The sequence below is a fragment of the Anopheles stephensi genome, chromosome 2, assembly GCF_013141755.1.
Source record: "Anopheles stephensi strain Indian chromosome 2, UCI_ANSTEP_V1.0, whole genome shotgun sequence".
Classification (NCBI taxonomy): domain Eukaryota; kingdom Metazoa; phylum Arthropoda; class Insecta; order Diptera; family Culicidae; genus Anopheles; species Anopheles stephensi.
The window spans coordinates 8,045,932-8,065,255 of NC_050202.1; the positions used below are offsets into that span (position 1 = coordinate 8,045,932).

At 47.4% G+C, this 19,324-nt stretch overlaps 2 protein-coding genes across 3 annotated transcripts; both read left to right on the plus strand.

Annotated features, from left to right (window-relative positions):
* Positions 1–4,718: 4,718 nt before the first annotated feature.
* LOC118503733 lies at positions 4,719–8,772 on the plus strand. 2 transcript variants are annotated; one of them, XM_036037348.1, is made up of 2 exons: positions 4,719–5,755; positions 6,647–8,771. In XM_036037348.1, the coding sequence occupies exons 1-2, from the start codon at positions 5,321–5,323 to the stop codon at positions 7,661–7,663; spliced, it is 1,452 nt and encodes a 483-aa protein (XP_035893241.1). In that variant the 5' UTR covers positions 4,719–5,320; the 3' UTR covers positions 7,664–8,771. The 2 variants fall into 2 exon arrangements, with proteins under 2 accessions (XP_035893241.1, XP_035893242.1); XM_036037349.1 differs by lacking the exon at positions 4,719–5,755 and adding an exon at positions 5,957–6,366 and having other exon boundaries at positions 6,647–8,772.
* Positions 8,773–9,591: 819 nt separating this feature from the next.
* LOC118503732 (polyadenylate-binding protein) lies at positions 9,592–17,714 on the plus strand. The gene is made up of 3 exons (XM_036037347.1): positions 9,592–10,494; positions 13,385–14,866; positions 14,951–17,714. The coding sequence occupies exons 1-3, from the start codon at positions 10,302–10,304 to the stop codon at positions 15,205–15,207; spliced, it is 1,932 nt and encodes a 643-aa protein (XP_035893240.1). The 5' UTR covers positions 9,592–10,301; the 3' UTR covers positions 15,208–17,714.
* The last annotated feature ends 1,610 nt before the right edge of the window (positions 17,715–19,324 follow it).

Below are 19,324 nucleotides of genomic sequence, written 5' to 3' on the forward strand. Positions count from 1 at the left end.
TACCTCGACCTACATATTGCAGAGAATGTGGTTCCTTCGAGACATCGCATTCGCTTTGATTGACAGTGTTGTCTGTCTAACTAGGGTCTCCCTCTCTCTCTCTCTCTTTAAGTGGCTCGTGAAGCACTTGTGTCAACTGACAAAGACCTTCTGTTCCGATGTTGTTGTACATACGCACTTGCCACTCGATTGCACAAATGGAAAGTATACAGTGTAATAGTTATGGCGCATTTAGAGTTTGTGTGGAGAAAATATTCCCTTCTTTTATTAGAGTGATACTCAGTTCTGCCATCGGAATACTAAAAAGAACCTAAATTAGCCTTATATCAGCTATTAGAAATTTAATAACGTGTTTAGTCCAGTCCTCTCTGCTTATTAAGGGGAGCTTTATTGCTGCTCTTCTCAAGGAGCTTCATTTATTGAGAGATCTCACTGTCCAGGAGATCTCCTTATCGAAGAGATCTCACCGTTTAAAGAGCTTTATCATTCGAGTAGTGCCATGCAAGGGGCTTTCTCTTGCAAAGGTATCTTTGTCCTCTAATTGACCTCCAAAAACCCGTCAGTCGGGCCTAATTTATTCATTGTTCTCCAAGAAGCCTCGTCGTCCAACGAGCCTTATCGTTCAAGAAGGGACCTGAAAGAGATTTCGTCTATCATGACTAGTCTTTTGGTCCAAAAAAAACCCCCCGTTCGTCGCCAAAACGGACCTGATCGTCTACCATGAAACGTCGTTCTTCAAGAAGACTCTTTGTCTGAAGAGCCTTGCGTTCTCGAAGTGGTATGCAAGAGGATTTGTGTACCATGAGACCTGCTTGTCCAATAAGCCTCATCTTCCTAGAGCCCTCTCCGTCCCACGAGTTTATTTTATCAAGGAATCTCGATATGCCAAAAGATTCATCATCCAAAAGACTTGATCGTCTACCATGAGATCTTGTCCTCAAAGAAGCCTTGTCCAAAGAGCCTTATCGTATAAGCAGCGTCTACCAAGAGACCTCCTTGCTCAAAATAGCTCGCCGTTAAAGGATCTTCGTCAACTAATGGGTCTATTCTATCATGGGATGTCCTTGTGCGATTCATCATCCATAGGGCCTGATCGTCTACCAAGAGATCTCGTCCTTCAACAGGCCTTGTTGTCCAGTGAACCTCATCGTTCAAGGAGTGTCGTGATGCTTCGACTGCCGAGAAACATCCTTGTTCAATAAGCCACGCCGTGGAAGGGTCCTCGTCATCCAACGGACCTATTGAAGGACCTGATCGACTACCAATGATCACGTCCTCCAAAAAGCCCCATCGTCCAAGTGGAATCATTATTCATGGAGCTCCGTCGTTCGAAATGCCTCACCGTTTACAGAGTTTTAACGTGCCGTAGGGACCTCATTGGGCATGAGACATCGTGGTCCAATGGTCCACACCAAGTGTCCTCGACATTCGAAATGGCCCTGAACGTCCAATATTTCTTTCTTGAAGGCCAAGACCAAGAACCAAGCCTACGGACCTTCTAAATCCATAATCCTTATGCTAAAAACATAGTTATTCCAAACTAAGCTAAGCTTCATGTGTTCTAGTCACTTTCAAACTTCCTCGTACTATCCTACTCCTCATCCTGGAGAACGATGAGGACCTACAAAACTAAAATTAAACTCTATTTCTTTAATGGCTCCCATAAATAGTTAAGCAATAAATGGTTAATTGATTTATGGAAAAGTTCAACGCATTTTGCTTATAAACACTATAGACCATCTATTCCCAATCGCTCTACACGTAGCAGTTCGAATACATTAACCCCATTTCGTTTTTCTCTCCCTTCCCGTGTTTAAATCTATTATCCGCTGATGTAATTCCGTTCCCCATTTCCCAACACGTCGGCTGCACGGCTAAGCACGGCACCGAAGCTTTCACCCTATCGAGGCCGGTGCATCGGATGCACCAGGCCAGCTTAGCTCCGGATTTAAGCAGCATGCCTAAAAGCTGACCACAAAATTCACTCTACCCAGGTACGTAATCACTCTGCTGTGCGTTAAATTTACTTGCTGCCCGGTAAATAAATATATCGTTCCCACCCACCATAGCACTCCCACTGCTAGGGGACCGAGTTCCGGCACCCGACCAGGGAGGATGATGAGGAAACGTGCTGCAAATCGATGGAAAATCCGTGCCCAGCTAAAATACTGCACACCGATACAGATGACGCAAAAAAAGCGCTGCGAGAGAAGCTGCGTGCTAAATGGCCCACCGGTGCCAATGGTCGGGACCAGTTCCAAAACCACCACAACTGGGAGGGGGGGGGGGACATGTGGTGGGATGTGCATTGTGCGTGCTTTCGAGCCCTCCAAAAAACGTACTATCGAACGGCGCAACCCAAATGCACTTCCGGTGTGAAAACCGAGCCCAATCCCACTAATCATGCCAAAGTGCGCGCCTCGCCGGTGGTCACAGTTCCGGAGCTGGAGCCGGGTGGTGGTAGTCATAAAAATCTGCTTAACCGCAGGCACTGCAATGAGGGAGAGCAGGGTTAAAGGGGCAAAAAAGCAATTGGTGGCTTCGCCGGACTTTGGCGTTCAAATAGACCCCCTTAACCCTTAAGTGCATAGGAGAGATTGGGAAAATGGTGAGCACAAGCTCCTCAATGAATACTTCAAGAGTGATAAGAATATATCCAACGCCCTTTCACCAACACCAGCACACCAGGCCAGCGAAGGGTTACCGGATGTGTCCCCAGCGGCTAACTCCAGGGTTAAAATATATCTGACGTTATAATTCTAACCACCAAGCAAACGTTTCCCACTCCGAAACGCTAAACGAGCCATAGAAAAGATCGCTATCTACAAACCCTACCTCAATGGCACTTATAAGCGCCACTTCTCGGAAACCATCATTCACCGTCGCGGTAACCAATAATTCGCGCCGATCGCTCGCTCCGCAAACGCATGGCTGTGCGTGTGCATTTATTGAAATCCCGTGCTCAGCGTAGGGCGTAAGTATTTACGCTTGGAGGCTTCACATCTCTCCGCCATAAGCCGGAACCTGTCAGTATCCGGGCTGTCCTTTTTTGCGTGGTGCGTGTGTACCATCGGTGGTGTCCTCGTGCCGGCGTGGCACCGACCGGCCAAATGCACACCATTGCATTCGCATTGGATTATGTTCCAAACGGTAACGGTGCATTTTCGCGAGAGATCTGTACACCCAATGCCCCAGCGCACGCTGAATGTGTTTTATTTATCAACAAATAACAAACAATTTCCCTCCCTCCCAAAGACCCTCCCCGCGGGGGATACTCGCGGGGGCACACCGAGGAATAATTACGCACAAATGAATGATATGCTGGGGGGAGGGGGGGACCAGCATGGGAGCTCGGATGTGGACAGTGTGCGTTGGATGGAAGATATTATGTTTATAACTGAATGCATTTAACTTGAAAGTGGTAGCAAATTGACCCACCATTTAATGCATTCACTGTGGACACTGTGTGGAGTGCTTATCATCTCCGGAGCCGAAAAATCCTGGGGCAAGGTGCAGTATGTGTGTGTGTGTGAATAAAGTTTTAATGTGCATTGCATTTAACGGTGCAATTTAACAGGCACATATCTTAAAGTCTTATAACAGATTAAATATGGGTGCGTGTGTGGTGAAAGTAGCTTACTGGGTATGGTAGGATAATAAATATCATTTATTTTTACGTGTATTTTAAAAGACATGTTTTATATTGTCTGGCCTGTTATATGAATTACATGACGGGCTATTTCGCTACGAGTAACATCAGTCACGGCAACCAGAAATGGCACATCGGGACAATTTGCGCTTTTAGTGCCAAGGAAAAGAAGAAAAGTTCTTAAAATCAAGATTTTAGCCTCAATTTCGTATTACGAATCTTCCTATTATGGAACCGTTCGAATAAGTTAGTCCGGAGCACGTGTTTTGCTTTAGCGCCATCTATGATTGAGTAGCTGAAACAAAGATAGATTCTCAAAACTTGCATCAGGATGTTGTTTTTATCTCACTTAAAATTAAATGGACAATTACTGTTCTAAATACTCAACATTCAGTAAATAATTTATTTTTTTAAATATATGACTGAAGCAAATACGAGACACTAGAAACTACAAAACACCACAAAGAAACGATTTGGCTAATTTGAATGTTCATGGACTTTATTATTGGTTAAGTATACTAAAATTTACTATTTGAGGCGATGAAATACTTAGCAGCGGTACCAGTTGCTGATGCACAGAGTTTGCCATCAAATCCTTTCTGGACCGTCACCCCGTACTCTCGACTCACAATTCAGCTGAAACTAAACAGATGTCAAACCAACTTTCTCGAATCTCTCGATATTGTCATGCCATAGAAGATGAATCTAACTTTTTATTGTAAATTACTTTTTTATCGCTATGGTTTTAAAGTCAGAGAGATTTTATAAGTTTTTTTGTAACATTAAAAAAAATCCTTAATCAACAACTCAAGGAAAGTTTCGTTGGACGAGATACTTAATGCGTCCTTCTAAAACTTTTAATACTTAAATACCAGAAAATACCATGCATGAAAACATTTATTCAACACCAAAATAAAGCATTTTATATTTCTTTTTTTTTTTTTTGACGTAACGAATAATGCTCCGAAAATTTAAAATCCGTCAACAAATATTCCAATATTTCTATTCCAACAGCTGTCAAGCGCGTGGACCGTACACGCCATGGCGGCGTCCCTTAGTGGTACATCAATACAAAACATCTGCTGTTTGCTGTCCTGCTTGCCAGCCCCCACTCTCGCACCCGCTACGGCTCGTTCCAAAAGTACTAAAACACCAACCAGTGAGCCGTAAAGCTTCGGAACTAAGTTGTAACATAAAGTTAAGCCCAAATTCAACAGCAAACAGTTTAATTGTGAATTTGTTTTAACACCCGTGAACGTCAACCAGCCCAACGTGCGGTTTGTGCGCGTAGTGGAAGTGTGTTCGATTCGTGTGCCAACCAACTGTGTGTATGGGAAGAATGCTCCGTGCGCAAGAGCGGTAAACGCGAAACAACGTGATTGAATCCGCAGCACATACACAACACCACACGTTTACCGTAGTCGAAATCCACCGGAGAGCGTAGTCGGACGCAGAGACGGACGCCAGGCACCAGGGAACCTGCGTACCGAAAAAAGGTTCAATAATCCCGTCGCAGTGCTTGCTGCGATTACAGCAAAAAAGTCCGTGTGCGTGTGTGCCTGTGTGATTTAATTTAATTTGTAGGTGGCCAACGATTACGATTAGGCCGGTCGAATTCTTCCAGCGGAACAGGCGAACAAAAACGGCAAGCGATATCTGTTCCGTCCAAACATGAGCAGCAGTGCCTCATCCTCAACGGCTGGTAGTAATGCCCCGGGTGGTGCTGGAGGCGTTAGCGGTGGGGCGGCAGGAGCAGCGAGCCAGTCAAGCGGACACGAAACCAGTGAGGTGGCCAATGGGACGGACGGCAGTGGACATGCGACCAGCGCTAGTGGCGCGGGCCCGGCTGGAAACATTGTGGAGAAGCAGTCGAGCGGTGGCGGTGGAGGAGTGGGTCACCCCGGGACGGAACCACGAACGTCCTCACCTGCCCACCATCGGAACGGTGGTGCGCATGGGACCACCAGCACCACCGGAACGGTCCTGCGACGAAAGACGAACGTTTGCCTGATCTGTGGCATCTACACCAATCTGTCCCTCAACATATTCGAGCCTCGCAACGGACCAAACATAGTGGATGTGATCTACGAAAAGTACAAGTTCCGGGTAAGTACTTCCGATGGACGGCAATCCCTGCATGCATGGGATTCCTTCACGGACCGTACCGTACCGCGAAAGTCTTGATTATCGATTTTCCTCTTCATGTGGCTTCCACCGGTTCGTCCGCGCGGGGGGCAATGGAAAGGAAAGGGGGGGGGGGGGGAGGGAAAGGAATGGGCCCGAACGGATGAACAGGATGAAGGGATACTCTTACAACATCGACTTACTCTTGCTCTTGCGCTTCCTGCCCTGTCACCCCGAGGGTGTGTGTAAGCGGGCCCTTTTTGGTGCTTTTATTGTTTCCCCATCATTCTCGTGACGCTGGGATGACCTGCGCTGTACGCTTGTATAGGTACGAAGAGACAAGGAGCGAGAGAGAGAGAGAGAGCGAGATAGGTTTGTTGTTTTGTCCCTTTTCCACTGCCAAGGGAAGCCTTGCCCGATGGCCCTTTCCTTTGCCTTTAGGGCAGAGCGGCACGGCGGGAGAAAGGATGTTTTATTGTCACACACTGTGTGGTGTAAGGCATACGCTGAAGCGCACGGACAAGATACATGGAAGGAAGACGTTACAACGTAGAGGAATTAACAGCTGGCGGCCTTCTTTCCCGCCTTCTTATGTGCGTATTTCGTTGCGGTGGGAAATCTATTGAAACCGGGACGAACGATCTGGTCCCGTTACAGATATTCTTTTCAGATTATATTGTGCTGTAAACCATGATTCCTGCACGAAGGAAATAAAATATGATCAGAGTCCCCCCCAAAAAAAATGTTTCCCTCGTAGCTGGATAGCCCGTCTTGTGAGGCGACCAGTCTAGATGGGCTATCGCTTCGTGCTAATAACTGCTTCGGATTATTTGACTGCTCCAAAAACTAATCCTTTTTTTCATTCATTTTTAGGCCGAACGTGGTGACAACGCAGACAAACACATCTGCTTCAGCTGCAACAACTGGCTGATCAACTGGTACTCGCTGCAGAACACATCGTCCGGCAGTTCGCGATCGTACGAACCGGCCCCATCCACCAGCCGCTCATCGTCGGCGGCGGACAGCAGCAACAACAGTCGCCCGGGTCGCCATCACAACCACGGTAAGCCGCGCACGAAAAGTCACTACCGGAGCATCGTTGTCGCCGCGCCCGACTCGTCAAATGATAAGGAAAATGCGCACCAACAAAACCAACGCCATCCGCCGTCGACGTACCCCGACCAGCACGGTCAGATATCTTCCACCACCGGCTTTCCGGCCGTGCAGAACTACACCAGATCTCCCCATACGCGCGTACGGAACGTAAATCCTTACGCGAAAAACGCAATTACGGCTTTCAAAAGTGGGCGACGAGCGGCGTTCGCGCTGAAAGAACAAAACGGACAGCAGCGGGGTTCGGTGAGTGGGCACGGCTGGAAGGATCTGCCGGCAGTAGTAGTAACCGCAAAGTCGAAGCACCCAGAACCGGACAACGTGGTGTCGAGCAGTACGCAGGAGCAGCGTACGTTCGATCCGTACCCGATACTAGTCAAACCGTTCGAAAGCCGTCTCATACAGATGCTGGAAGGGCAGGGCACCAGCGTGACGAAGGAAAGCGCTCCACGGGCCTGGAATCCTCGAACGCTCGATACCACCAACGGGAACAATGTGGAGATGGTCCAGCGACGGAACGGCAGGCACGATGCGAATGGAAACGGTTCGCACGATACGCTTCCCCACAGTGAGCATGAAGACGAAGATTGCAAAGAAATTGTTATCAGCTTCGATACTGCCCTGTCGGAGGTGATCGATGTGGTGCCGTCGCTGAAGGCGCTGCAACCCTGCCGCAATGCTAACGGATCGATGGAAGAAGACCCGGTACGATCGCTACGATCGCGAGTATCCTCCGGCGCGCTCACTGTATCGGTGCTTCCTGTCGATGCAGTATGATGCAGTAGATCGCCATCACAATTTAACTAACCTTGCAAGAAAAAGACCACAAGCAGAGAGAGAGAGAGAGAACATGAGAGAGTATCATTTGTTATTAGATGAATCGTCCTACAACGGGATGAACAATGCCAGGATAATCAAAAGCAAGCCATGGCGTGGATTGTTACGTGTGCGTTTAGTTATGACCAAATCGTTAAAACAGAAGAGATACACCTACCAAAAAAAGAAAGGTTTAATATTAATAGCCAGTATAAAGCGACGCCGGATATGCCATACAGAATAGTTAAGCGGAAGGAGCTTAGTTGTGTACAGGAAGAAGCAATACCGTCAATAGAGAACACAGAACTGTACGAGCATTAGGGTACGATTTTATGTGTGTGTGATGCTGTTGGTCGACACACTCACACACACACACACCGACTGGACTGTTTTAGATTAATTTTGTTTAGTTTTTAATATTAAATTTAAAAAAAAACCTCTTCCACTATGCATTCCTTCCCGTAAAGGTGCGTTTTCTGTGAGCGCGCATATTCGTTGTGTATGTGTACGTAGTTTAGGCAATGTTTGGATCTCATTTAAATTATCCCGCGTCTTAGTGGTAGCGTTTCTACACATTCCTTACTGAAATTGTCGAACAAAAACCAAACCACTGTAAAGCTAGAGAGAACGGCTAGCAGATTTAGAGGATGTGTTTATCCTGGTCTCCTTTTTTTCGAAAGGGTAAGCAAACCTGCTACAACTAAATATGAAACGATCGTGCTTAAGCAACAAAACCTGATTTATAGGTAAACTGTTGATATGTATTTGTTTTGGTCCATACTTCTATCGTTTAGCTAGGACGTGTATGAGCTAGTTGGATCAAGATGTAACCAAAAGACGCTTTAATATTTTTATTTTGCATTTTTATACAAACCACACACACACACATACTGAGAGCAGGTGGCAGCTCTAGTTTGTATGTCCGGTACAAAGCAAAGGATTATAGTGTCATAGTATTATTAGGCAAGCAACAAATTTAGCCTTATCGTGTACGCTGCTCTCATACCAGTTATATATCATGATGTGGAAAACAGGAAAAGCGCGAAAAGCGCATAACCATTCTACACAAACTGTGCGTTTTATTTTTCCTGTGATCCCAAATCCCATCACCCCCTCATAGGATGATGACGTCCGTTACTGTGGATACGAACAATCGGTGCTCAGGAATATCCTGAGCAATCGCAGCAAGCTGTACGCATCGGCAGCACCAGTCACGCCATTTCCTTTTCGGTTTGTTTGGAAGCAGGACGTATCGTGCATTGCTGGTGCTCAAGAAATTCCGAAACTAGAAAGGAGAAACAACAACAACAAAAAAACCGGAAAACTTGGTGAATCTTTGTACGTTTTGTGGTGTGCTGAAGTTTGATCATTTAAAAATTCACACCACCGTGGACCGTGTGCGTGGGTGTGTGTGTGTGCTAATCGAACGCCGGAGTTGAATAATCCGCGCATGCATTTATGAGGGAATTTCGTTGGCGTTCCGGCAAACTGGTGAGCTGATCGAGTTCCATCGAAACGGACAAGAAATTGGAGTGATTTACGCCGATTGCAAAGGTAAGCAGGTAAATTTCTATTCGTTTCTGAATGCTCATTTATTTTTCAAACTTGCAAATCACGTATTTTGTGATCAAACTAAAACGGAAACCATTGCAAACGGTTTCAATTTGATCACTTTTTTACCTTCAAATTAAAACAATCACATTTTCAAACGTTCGCCTTCCCCCCCTTTTGACAGTTGTCACCTTAATTTTCAATATGGCGGTCACGCAGCAAGGTGGTGCAGCCCGTCCGTTTTCTGCACGCACGTTCGGTTCCAACCGAGCGGAAGTGAAGGCCGTCAGCCAGCGACGTTCGAGCAGCTTTCGAGCACTTTCCCGAACCCAGGGCTGCTCGACTTGACGCGTCCGACGGCGAACCGCTGCCATCTTGCTCGTGTCGCTGAAGTTGTGCGGTTGTGCTTCTGGAACAAGATCGCACGGCCACTCACATTTTTTTGTGAATAAAAAATACCAACAAAAATCTACAAAAAAATCATAAAAAATACAAAAACCACCCCCAAAAAAATCGCAAAATCGTGAAAAACAGGCAAACAGCCAACAACAACAACCGCTCTACATTATCTATCCCTCGTTGCGAGAAAAGGCAAACGCGTATCGTAATTTTCTTTTCCCCCCCCATTTCACAAAGAGCAGAGTTGTGCGTGCGTGTGTGTCCGTTAGCGGAAAGTCGTGCGTGAAAATCTTCCCGGAAAGAAAATCGTCGACGTCAGCCTACTGTGCGTGGCAGATATTTGGTGTGTGCGTGTGTCGGTGGTAAAAGGATCCTTCGCCAAAATCTTTCACTTCACCAGTGGTGTGGTGTGTGTTACGGTGGTTGACTCAGCAGCAGCAGAGTGAACCCCACTTTTCGGAAGCAACTTTCCTCGCGTCCATTGCTCTTTCGCACCCCCGCCGTCTGCGGCTACGTGTCAGTGAGTGAGAGTGCGAGCGTGATTCGTGACCGGAATCCACCGTTTCCCGTGCGCTGCATCAAACCCCGTTCCCAGTGAAAGTACCTTACGCGCTTCACCCCCGGAAAGAGTTTCGACAGAGCAACCAAAATGAATCCCGGAGCACCGAACTACCAGATGGCCTCGCTGTACGTCGGCGACCTGCACTCGGACATTACGGAGGCGACGCTGTTCGAGAAGTTCTCATCGGCCGGTCCGGTACTGTCCATCCGCGTATGCCGTGATCTGATCACACGTCGTTCGCTGGGCTACGCGTACGTCAACTTTCAGCAGCCAGCCGATGGTGAGTAATGCAACAACCCCCCGGGAGCCATGCGTTTACTGTCCTTTCTAACCCTAAAAGAGTGTTTTTCTCTTCACTTTGTTGGCCAAAATTTGCCGGAACGAGGCAGAAACAGTGTTTCTCCTAGAGGGCATTCCAAAAGAATCGTATCATCGAAACGTCCGGTTTTTTCCGGCTACACGTGTTTTTGCTCCCTCGTTGGGTGTAATGTCAATGGTAGCTTCGATACGTTTCTCCGTCGTCGCCATATTGCAGGAGCGTGTGTGCGTGTCATCTCGCTCACACACGCGCGCGTACGTCAATCCTGTGAGGCAAACGGTAGCTCCCTCTGGCGAGTCGTACGGGAAGCTGTTTTTGGTGGGCAAATTTCTCGTCTCGAATGCTGCAGTTGAAACAACAGCGCGCAGCACCGCACACGGTGGCAGCGGCCCATGGTTTTTTTTTTTTCTTTGCCACGACGCACCCCTAGCGCGGCACGTATATCGAGGGGGTTAACCGCTAATGCTACGCTTGAGTTGCGTGGAGTAAAATAGAAAGGAGATGATGGGGAGGAGGAGAGATGAGAAAACGGCCGGTACGCAAGGACGTTGGAAAACGGTGCTCGACGGACGAGGGTTTACCATCGGATTGAGTTGCGACCAGTGTATCTCTCTCCCTCTCTCTCTCTCTCTCTCGGTGAATGGTGGTGACACAAATATGACAACGTGACGGTTTTTGGAAAGGGGAAGAGTCGAACACGTTGCAGGAAATATGGCTTATAAATTCCACAGCTCTCAACTAGGAATTGCATTGTTGTAGAATTGCAGTCCCCTTTTTTTTTGTCTCGAGTTTTGGTAACCTTGAAACCGAAAACATCCATTGGCGCTATTGGTTAGATATAGCTTTGAGGCTTTTATATGAACCAACAGGGACGGCAGGGATGCATCTATCGGTTGCGAAATAAACGGCAAACTTATCGATAAGAGAACTGCTGAATTTATCGTATCGAACCTAATCAGTAACAGCGTTACGTGTGCGGGGCGCTGGCTTGCAGTGTTACTAAGCGCCCAAGACCGACCCCCTCGCTTATCATTACCGTGAAGCATTTGCTCTGCGCCGTTGAAGCATTAGTTGTATGCACGTTCTTTTAGGCAAGTGATTTTCACTCAGTTCAATTTAATCGTTTTAATATATATGATTGGCAAACGGATAGTAGGGAACAGCGCAAGCACAGCTCTTTCAATTGCAGTTCATAGCAGTCGTCCTTCGGTGGAGAGAAGGGTTCACGCTATAACAAACCCTCCCCGGAATGCCTTTGGTAAAAAGCAGCAACATTTAGAGCTCAAAACAGAGACCATGGAAGGAGGGAGGAGGGATTTAAAAACGAGAAACCTATGTTCCTAAATGTTTTCCCTTCTGCGAACACACTAATGACCAACAGAGCAGGCACACGAGATGATGTGCGGGGCGCGCTGGGAGATAAAATCATTGTATGCACATTATTTATAGTTCTTTTTTGATTGAACAAAAATACGATATTGTACTTGTACGTTGTCCCCATGAACAAGGGAATGTGAGCTGTGCAGAGCAGGGATTTCCAAAGTACGGAACGTACAGATTTAGGTTTAGTAATGCAATCGAACTATGCTCCTTAGTTGTTGGCTCACCAGTACGGCTGGCCTTCTTGACATAGTTTACCCGTGTAGCTGGGAATGGTCAGGCAAATGTTTAAATTTAAACCCTTGAATGTTGTTCAACGAGATGTGTCACCCCTTTCATCGAACGGTTTGGAGAACCCTGCGTTCCCTAGGCGACGTATTAATCTCTACCTTCAACATACCGTGTTGTGTGTGTGCGCGTGTCCCCTTCCAAACACATTCCATCCAACTGTGAGTGGTGACCAGGTTTACCTCAGCAAACCCGGGTGAGGTGGGGAAACTGAGGCAGAAGGCTATGTAGTTGGTATGTGCGCGCTGAGCCACCAATTTTGTGGCAATGTTTTTGTTTTGCTGGAGTGTTACGTGACACGGTGTGACGACGAGCGGTGATGGTTTCATCCCCCCCGAATCCAATTTTCAAATGTCCCCGGAAAAGCAAAACTTCGATGGAATGTTGTACTTCTTCATTATCAGCTCTCCGCTGCATTCCGTTAACGATAACAACGGTGTTTACAAATGTAAAAAGAGTCAAAAATATTTTACATTGTGAGCCTAATATGTATTAGCTTAGAATGTTGGAATGAGATTTATGAGTAGCACACGTCCCAGCATATTTATGCGCTTGCACCACCGAAATGACGAATGCACGAAAGGGTTCGACGGATACATTCGAAGGGAGAGATGATGTATGCATTTACAATGAGTTTTGTACATAGATTTGATATATTTTTTGTTGTTGCTTCGATTCAATTCGAATTTTGTGCGGCGGGGTTATCCCCGGGTTGGGGAAAATGAATCGATATAATTAGTTTTCATCACACCATTAGTACTGGCTAAATTGCTACAGTATGATATGATGTCCGGGATCGACATGGGACGACAGGCAGCTCTCCCACCCACTTGTACCATGATTATTTTTTCCAGACTTTATATGTGCATATTGTCGTTGTGTGTAGCCCGAAAAGAGCAATTATGCTTAGCGAGACACAACGATTCCGACGGTTGGAAACGGACATTTCATGTAATTATGATGTATGTGTAGTATGGCGATGCTTTATTTATAGTTGAAACATGAGCCTTTTTAACCTATAGAACGTTCTCATGCTTCATGGGAATGGTAGACACAAATGTTTCGAAAAGCGCGCCCCCCGGAAGTGGTACCTTCAACTACAAAGCTTGTACTTTTTCTGTAAACATTCGTATGGCCGTAATGCTCTTCAATTTAACCGTTAACATTGCTCTACCATTTTTAGCTGAACGCGCATTGGATACCATGAACTTCGATTCGCTCAAGGGCCGCCCGATCCGTATCATGTGGTCGCAGCGCGACCCTTCGCTGCGCAAATCCGGCGTCGGCAACGTGTTCATCAAGAATCTGGACAAAAAAATCGACAACAAGGCAATGTACGATACGTTCTCGGCATTCGGTAACATCCTTAGCTGCAAGATAGCGCAGGACGAGAAGGGCCAAAGCAAGGGTTACGGGTTCGTGCACTTTGAGACGGAGGAATCAGCCAACAGCTCGATCGACCGCGTCAACGGTATGCTGCTGAACGAGAAGAAGGTGTTCGTTGGCCGCTTCATCTCGCGCAAGGAGCGCGAGAAGGAGCTCGGCGAGAAGGCGAAGCTGTTCACGAACGTGTACGTAAAGAACTTTGGCGAAGATATGACCGAGGAAGCGTTGCGCGAGATGTTCGAGAAGTACGGTCCGATTACGAGCCACCGCGTGATGATGAAGGATGGCAAGAGCCGCGGGTTTGGCTTTGTCGCGTACGAGAGCCCGGAAGCGGCTGAGCGTGCGGTGCAGGAGCTGAACAACAAGGAGCTGCCCGACGGCAAGATGCTGTACGTGGGTCGCGCGCAGAAGAAGAACGAGCGCCAGATGGAGCTGAAGCGCCGGTTCGAGCAACTGAAGATGGAACGGCTGACACGCTACCATGGGGTGAATCTGTACGTGAAGAACCTGGACGATACGATCGACGACGAGCGTCTGCGCAAGGAGTTCACGCCGTACGGTACCATCACCTCGGCCAAGGTTATGTTGGACGAGGGCCGCTCGAAGGGCTTCGGGTTCGTGTGCTTCTCGGCACCGGACGAAGCGACCAAGGCGGTGACGGAGATGAACGGACGCATCGTTGGCTCGAAGCCACTGTACGTGGCCCTTGCCCAGCGCAAGGAGGAGCGCAAATCGCACCTAGCCAGCCAGTACATCCAGCGCGTCAACAATCTGCGCATGCAGCAAATCGGGCAGGTGTACCAGCAGAGCGGCAGCTACTTCATGCCCACCCTCGCTCAACCGCAACGCTTCTTCGGACCGCAGGTTGCACCGGTGCGCACCGCTCCACGCTGGTCCGCCAGCGCGCAGATTCGCCCGAACGCGGGCAACCAGAATGTGGCCGCCAATGCACCGGCCGGCGGCTATCCGGCAATTGCTGCGGCGCACGTCGCCAACAACCAGTACCGCCAGGCGGGCAACGTGCGCGGCGCCAACCAGCAGGCACCGAACGCACAATCGGCCCAAGCCTCGTCCGCTGCCATGCGTAACGCGGCGCGCCCGATCACTGGCCAGCAGACGGCGGCTAACATGCAGACGCGTCCGGTTGCGCCACAGCTCGCCGCCGGACAGACGCGTGCCCAGAACTACAAGTTCACGCAGGCCATGCGCAACCCGCAGATTCCGCAGCCGGTCCCGATCCAGGCTCAACCCGTCGCCCAGCAAGCCGTCATCGTTAAAGGTAAGGGCGGGGGGGGCAGCGCTTTTGTGCGCGTTTTCGTTCGTACCGTACCTTAACCACGTTTGCTCTCTTGCTTTCCCACAGGCCAAGAACCGCTCACGGCTTCCATGCTGGCAGCTGCCCAGCCGGCCGAACAGAAGCAGATGCTCGGCGAACGGCTGTTCCCGCTGATCGAGCAGATGTATCCGAATCTTGCCGGCAAGATTACCGGCATGTTGCTCGAAATCGACAACTCCGAGCTGCTGCACATGCTGGAGCACAAGGAATCGCTCACGGCAAAGACTGAGGAGGCTGTCGCTGTGCTGCAGGCGCATCACAAGACTTCGGCCCAGCCCAACTAAAGCGCTGCCGAAGCACCAGTGGAAGACGGGGAAATGGGTCACGGGCGTAAGACTGCCCGCCCCGTTTTGTTAGGCCGGCGCGTGTCCATCGCGCGCACCAGCAGTTGTAGTATGGCAGAGGAAATTCTAACCGAGATTTGTGTCTCTGGTGTGCCCTGTGCAAGGTGGTGGATGTTGTTTTCGTGGGGGGGTTAAATTAAATTAAACGATCTCCTTCTCACAATATTCCCATTTTGCAGGCGGTGTGTTTCTTCTCGTAGGAGGGGAGGGTCTTCAGCAGAGGGCGGGTGTGTGTTTGCGGGAGGTACGCGTCCGGCAGCGAATGGGGTGTAACGTTTTCGTCCAAGTATTCTGCACCCATTCGGCGGGCGGTCGGATTTTTTTTTTTGATTCATTATTCATACTATAATATTGAATATGTCATTTACTCGCGTAAAAACCAGCGCTAAACGATTTCTCTGCAACCCAAACGGCCCAGCCCAGCTTTTTTGTGTGCGCACGCTACAAAATTTCTTATTACGATAATAATACCCCCTTATCAAGTATATATTACACAAAAAATATATGTATCAAAAAATATATATTCAAAACAAAAATGCAACAAAAAAAAAGGAAAAACCAAAATATGAAAATGGTAACTTAAAAAACACAGCAAAATGAACGAGTGAAACCATCCTTGCCCCGCCGCGCCGCGACTTGGAAGGAGCAGGTTAGGCGCGCGCGGTGGTCGGATAAGTAAAAGCGACAAACAGAGCAAAAGAAAAGAGAAAAAAAAGTACAGAAAATTCACTAAAAAAACAGTAAACAACAGAAAATGAAAAACGCAAAAAGGTGCGGAGAGCAGTAATATGTTTTGTTTTGTTAGAGAGAGAAGGAGTGGAGTACCTTCAAAGTCGGTGGTGAACCTGTAACGAAGAAGCAGCACGTGCGGTGAAGGTGTAGTGGAAGCATGTAATGGAATGGACAGACGAAGGAATAGAAAAGATCGGACCCATATTAGATCTTTCGACTGTCCTGGCGTCTTGCAAAGCGATTCCGAATTTAAAGAAACCGAGAGCGTTTGGCGGCAATAGAAGGGGAGAAGGACGCGAAATAGAGAGAAACCACCATCTCTAGGAAGGCAATAAAAAACAGGAAAAAGAGAGGAAAAAAAATGTGAGCCACTCAACAAAACCTTTGAAAATTGGAAATGTTCTAAGAAAAAGAAAAAAGAAACAAAAAGAGCCGTCAGAGAATTGTAATGGGAGCAAGAACAACCGATGCGACAGTCTACAGAGAAAAACGGAAAAAAATATCGTAAAACACACGAAATAAAATGCAAAAAATTGAAAAATATACCAGAAACAAATGGAAAACTCAACAAAAAAGAGAAAAAAAAAACTTTCGTGAGCAGCAGAAGATGAGGGAGAGATGATGAGATGGTGTAGAGTCAATCAAAGCACGAGAATGAAAAAATAACAACAGAACAAAAAAAAAACTGAAAAAACTTGCAACTAACGAAAATTCTACAAAACAAAAAGGAGAACAAGGAGAGAGAGAGAGAGAGAGGAAGAGGGTTAAAAAGGGAAGAGAGCGAGTTAGAGGTGGTTGTGCCGCGCGCGCGGATCTTTGGAAGTGTTTGTGTTATCTTTTTTGGTTTAGCATATTATTTTCGCTGTTGTGAACTGCACACAGAGAGCGCTATCTCCCTCGGAAGTAGTCAGCAGAAAAGACACACACACACACACACGCTGACTAGTTTTGTTTTTCTTCTCGTCCTTGTAGGAAGAGCTCATGTGTGTCAGCTCTCCCGAGCGAAATCGTCACGTGCTGCACAGTTGGCTTCGGCGCAACTTTCCGCGGTAAAATAGACTTTTGTTTGCTTAAAAAAAAAACCACCACAGAGAGAGAGAGAGAGAGCAAATGAAAAAAACACCCGAGAAAAGCGGGGAAAATTTACACGTTAGTTTCATTTTTCAATAGAGCACGCAAAGCTCTCAGAAGATCGAAATCACCCCCCCTAAATCGTAGAAGTCGCGGCAAACATTTTCTTTTTTTTTTACGTTTCCTTCCCAAGAGAATGATCAACAGCATCGATCACTTGGTGTTGGGCAAAATAGCAAATAGGTTGTGGGGGTCCTGGTAAGCTATTCAGCAAGCTTTTAGATCTTTGCTACGCAGTTCGCGAGTGATTTGTACAAAAAGTACAACACACACACACACACACACACAGAGTTCAAAAACCAAAACATTTAAACCAAATTTGCGCGATTACGAAGAACCTCCGCTCCGAACCGGGGATCTAACGAAAGCCACCAACTACACACAACCCCCCAGTAAAATATCGTTTTTTTTCCCCAGAGTTGGGTTACAACGCATGTGTGTGTGTGTGTTTCAGTTTCATATTCAAAGTACTCCGGGCGTTCTAAATTACACGAGGAAAACGTTTTTTTTCTTTCTAAAACCAACCAACCAACCAAACCCAATACAACACATGTTTCTATTTCAATAAAGCGATAAGATCCGGAGTTGGGTGTGTGCTTCATTCCGTGGACGGTTTGAAAGAAATATTGGTTCAATGTATCGCTCGCTGTGCGTTGGGCATGCGTAATTGCCGGACATTTTGCCACCAAAATGATTAAATTCTATTTTGTAACTTAAATACTATAATCCTAGCTTACCGCTTACTAACGAGGAGGTATAGTAGGTAAGAAGTTTTTTTAAATCAAATAATGATGAACCCCTAACACTCAGAGCAGATCCAGCAAATTCTCCGGACATGCTGCACCATATACAGGTACACTGTTCTGCAGGAGAACCAACATCACCCCAAGGATACTTCAGCGAAGAACGGGAGTAAGAAGCAAAACGGCATCTTCAGCTACTTAGTACTCGATCGTTATGGCTGGCTGTCCACGATTCTCGCAGGCACCATCGGGAGGCACCGTCACAGGATCCGGGACAGATCGAGGAACGATTCTTTCACGAAGCAGTTTCTGTTTTTTCTATATTTGGAACAGAAAGCCTTCTTCTACTGTTTCTGCAATACGGGAAACCATAAATGAGTTGCAAAGATTTGAAGTTGGAACATCGACTTCTAAATGCCTTAGCCTACTTCGATCCTTTGCAGAAACGCCATGGGGCGCTTTATGGGCGAAAACATCAAGTCGATGGTGACGCACCCGCGCGATAGCTCAAGCACAAGTAATGAGTGTAACTAAGGGAAACCGCAATCGTCTCAGCATTGGACGGCCACGTACGAGTTTGCACCGCTGGTTAAGTTTTTTCAGTCATCGGTCAGCTCTGAAGCTGAATACCTGAGTGTGAGAGTCGTGTGTTACTGCGTATCTTGCGAGATTGAACGCTAGGTAGCGCCCCTTCAAAAAAGACCGGTGGATAGCAATTCAGTCTCATACCAGGACCTATCGGCTGTTCTTACAGAAACATTTAACCATCACATCATGATATCTCTCCGTGGAGTGATGCCGCCTAGTACTATCTTGAGACGTCCGCGTACGGTAAGAACTGCTGCCGTAAAACCCTACAACCATCATTCCACCAAGCATGGAACACAGGTGTACGTAAAACATTTACCCGAAACGATCACGAAGGATGAGTTTTTCGAACTGTTCGTGGAGCTGGACAATCTAGTCGACCATCGATTGATCATGAAGGATGGTAAATGTGACGGATTCGGATTCGCCGTGTTCAGCACAAAACAGGCGGCAGAAAAAGCCGTTGCAATGCTGCACGGCAAGAAACGTTTGCCGAACGGGAGGTTGCTGCACGTGAGGATTGTCGAACAAAATAATGTGTTTGTTAAAAATTTGCACGCAAAAGTCGCGTGGAAGATGCTGTTCGGCCTGTTTGCCACACACGGTACGCTAAAGTACGTGCATGTGATCATCAACGAGCGTGGCTTCAGCCGGGGTTATTCAACGGGCAGGGCGATCGTGTCTTTCGTCACACCGGAAGCAGCTTCCAGGGCTATTGCGAAGATGAACGGACACGTGCTGTATGGGAAGCCGATGTGCGTCGAACGCTACAAATCGAGCTACGAACTCAGGAAAGAAAAGTTCCATACCTACTTCGGCTCGAAGCAGCACGAAAAATTGACCACCGGCAGTCGGAGCAAGAA

Excerpts from the sequence above, each read along its gene's own strand:
- LOC118503732 (XM_036037347.1), top strand. The coding sequence starts at position 10,302 with ATGAATCCCGGAGCACCGAACTACCAGATGGCCTCGCTGTACGTCGGC. Across the intron at positions 10,495-13,384 it reads CTTTCAGCAGCCAGCCGATG|CTGAACGCGCATTGGATACC; the intron begins GTGAGTAATGCA and ends TACCATTTTTAG. Across the intron at positions 14,867-14,950 it reads GCAAGCCGTCATCGTTAAAG|GCCAAGAACCGCTCACGGCT; the intron begins GTAAGGGCGGGG and ends GCTTTCCCACAG.
- LOC118503733 (XM_036037348.1), top strand. The coding sequence starts at position 5,321 with ATGAGCAGCAGTGCCTCATCCTCAACGGCTGGTAGTAATGCCCCGGGT. Across the intron at positions 5,756-6,646 it reads ACGAAAAGTACAAGTTCCGG|GCCGAACGTGGTGACAACGC; the intron begins GTAAGTACTTCC and ends ATTCATTTTTAG.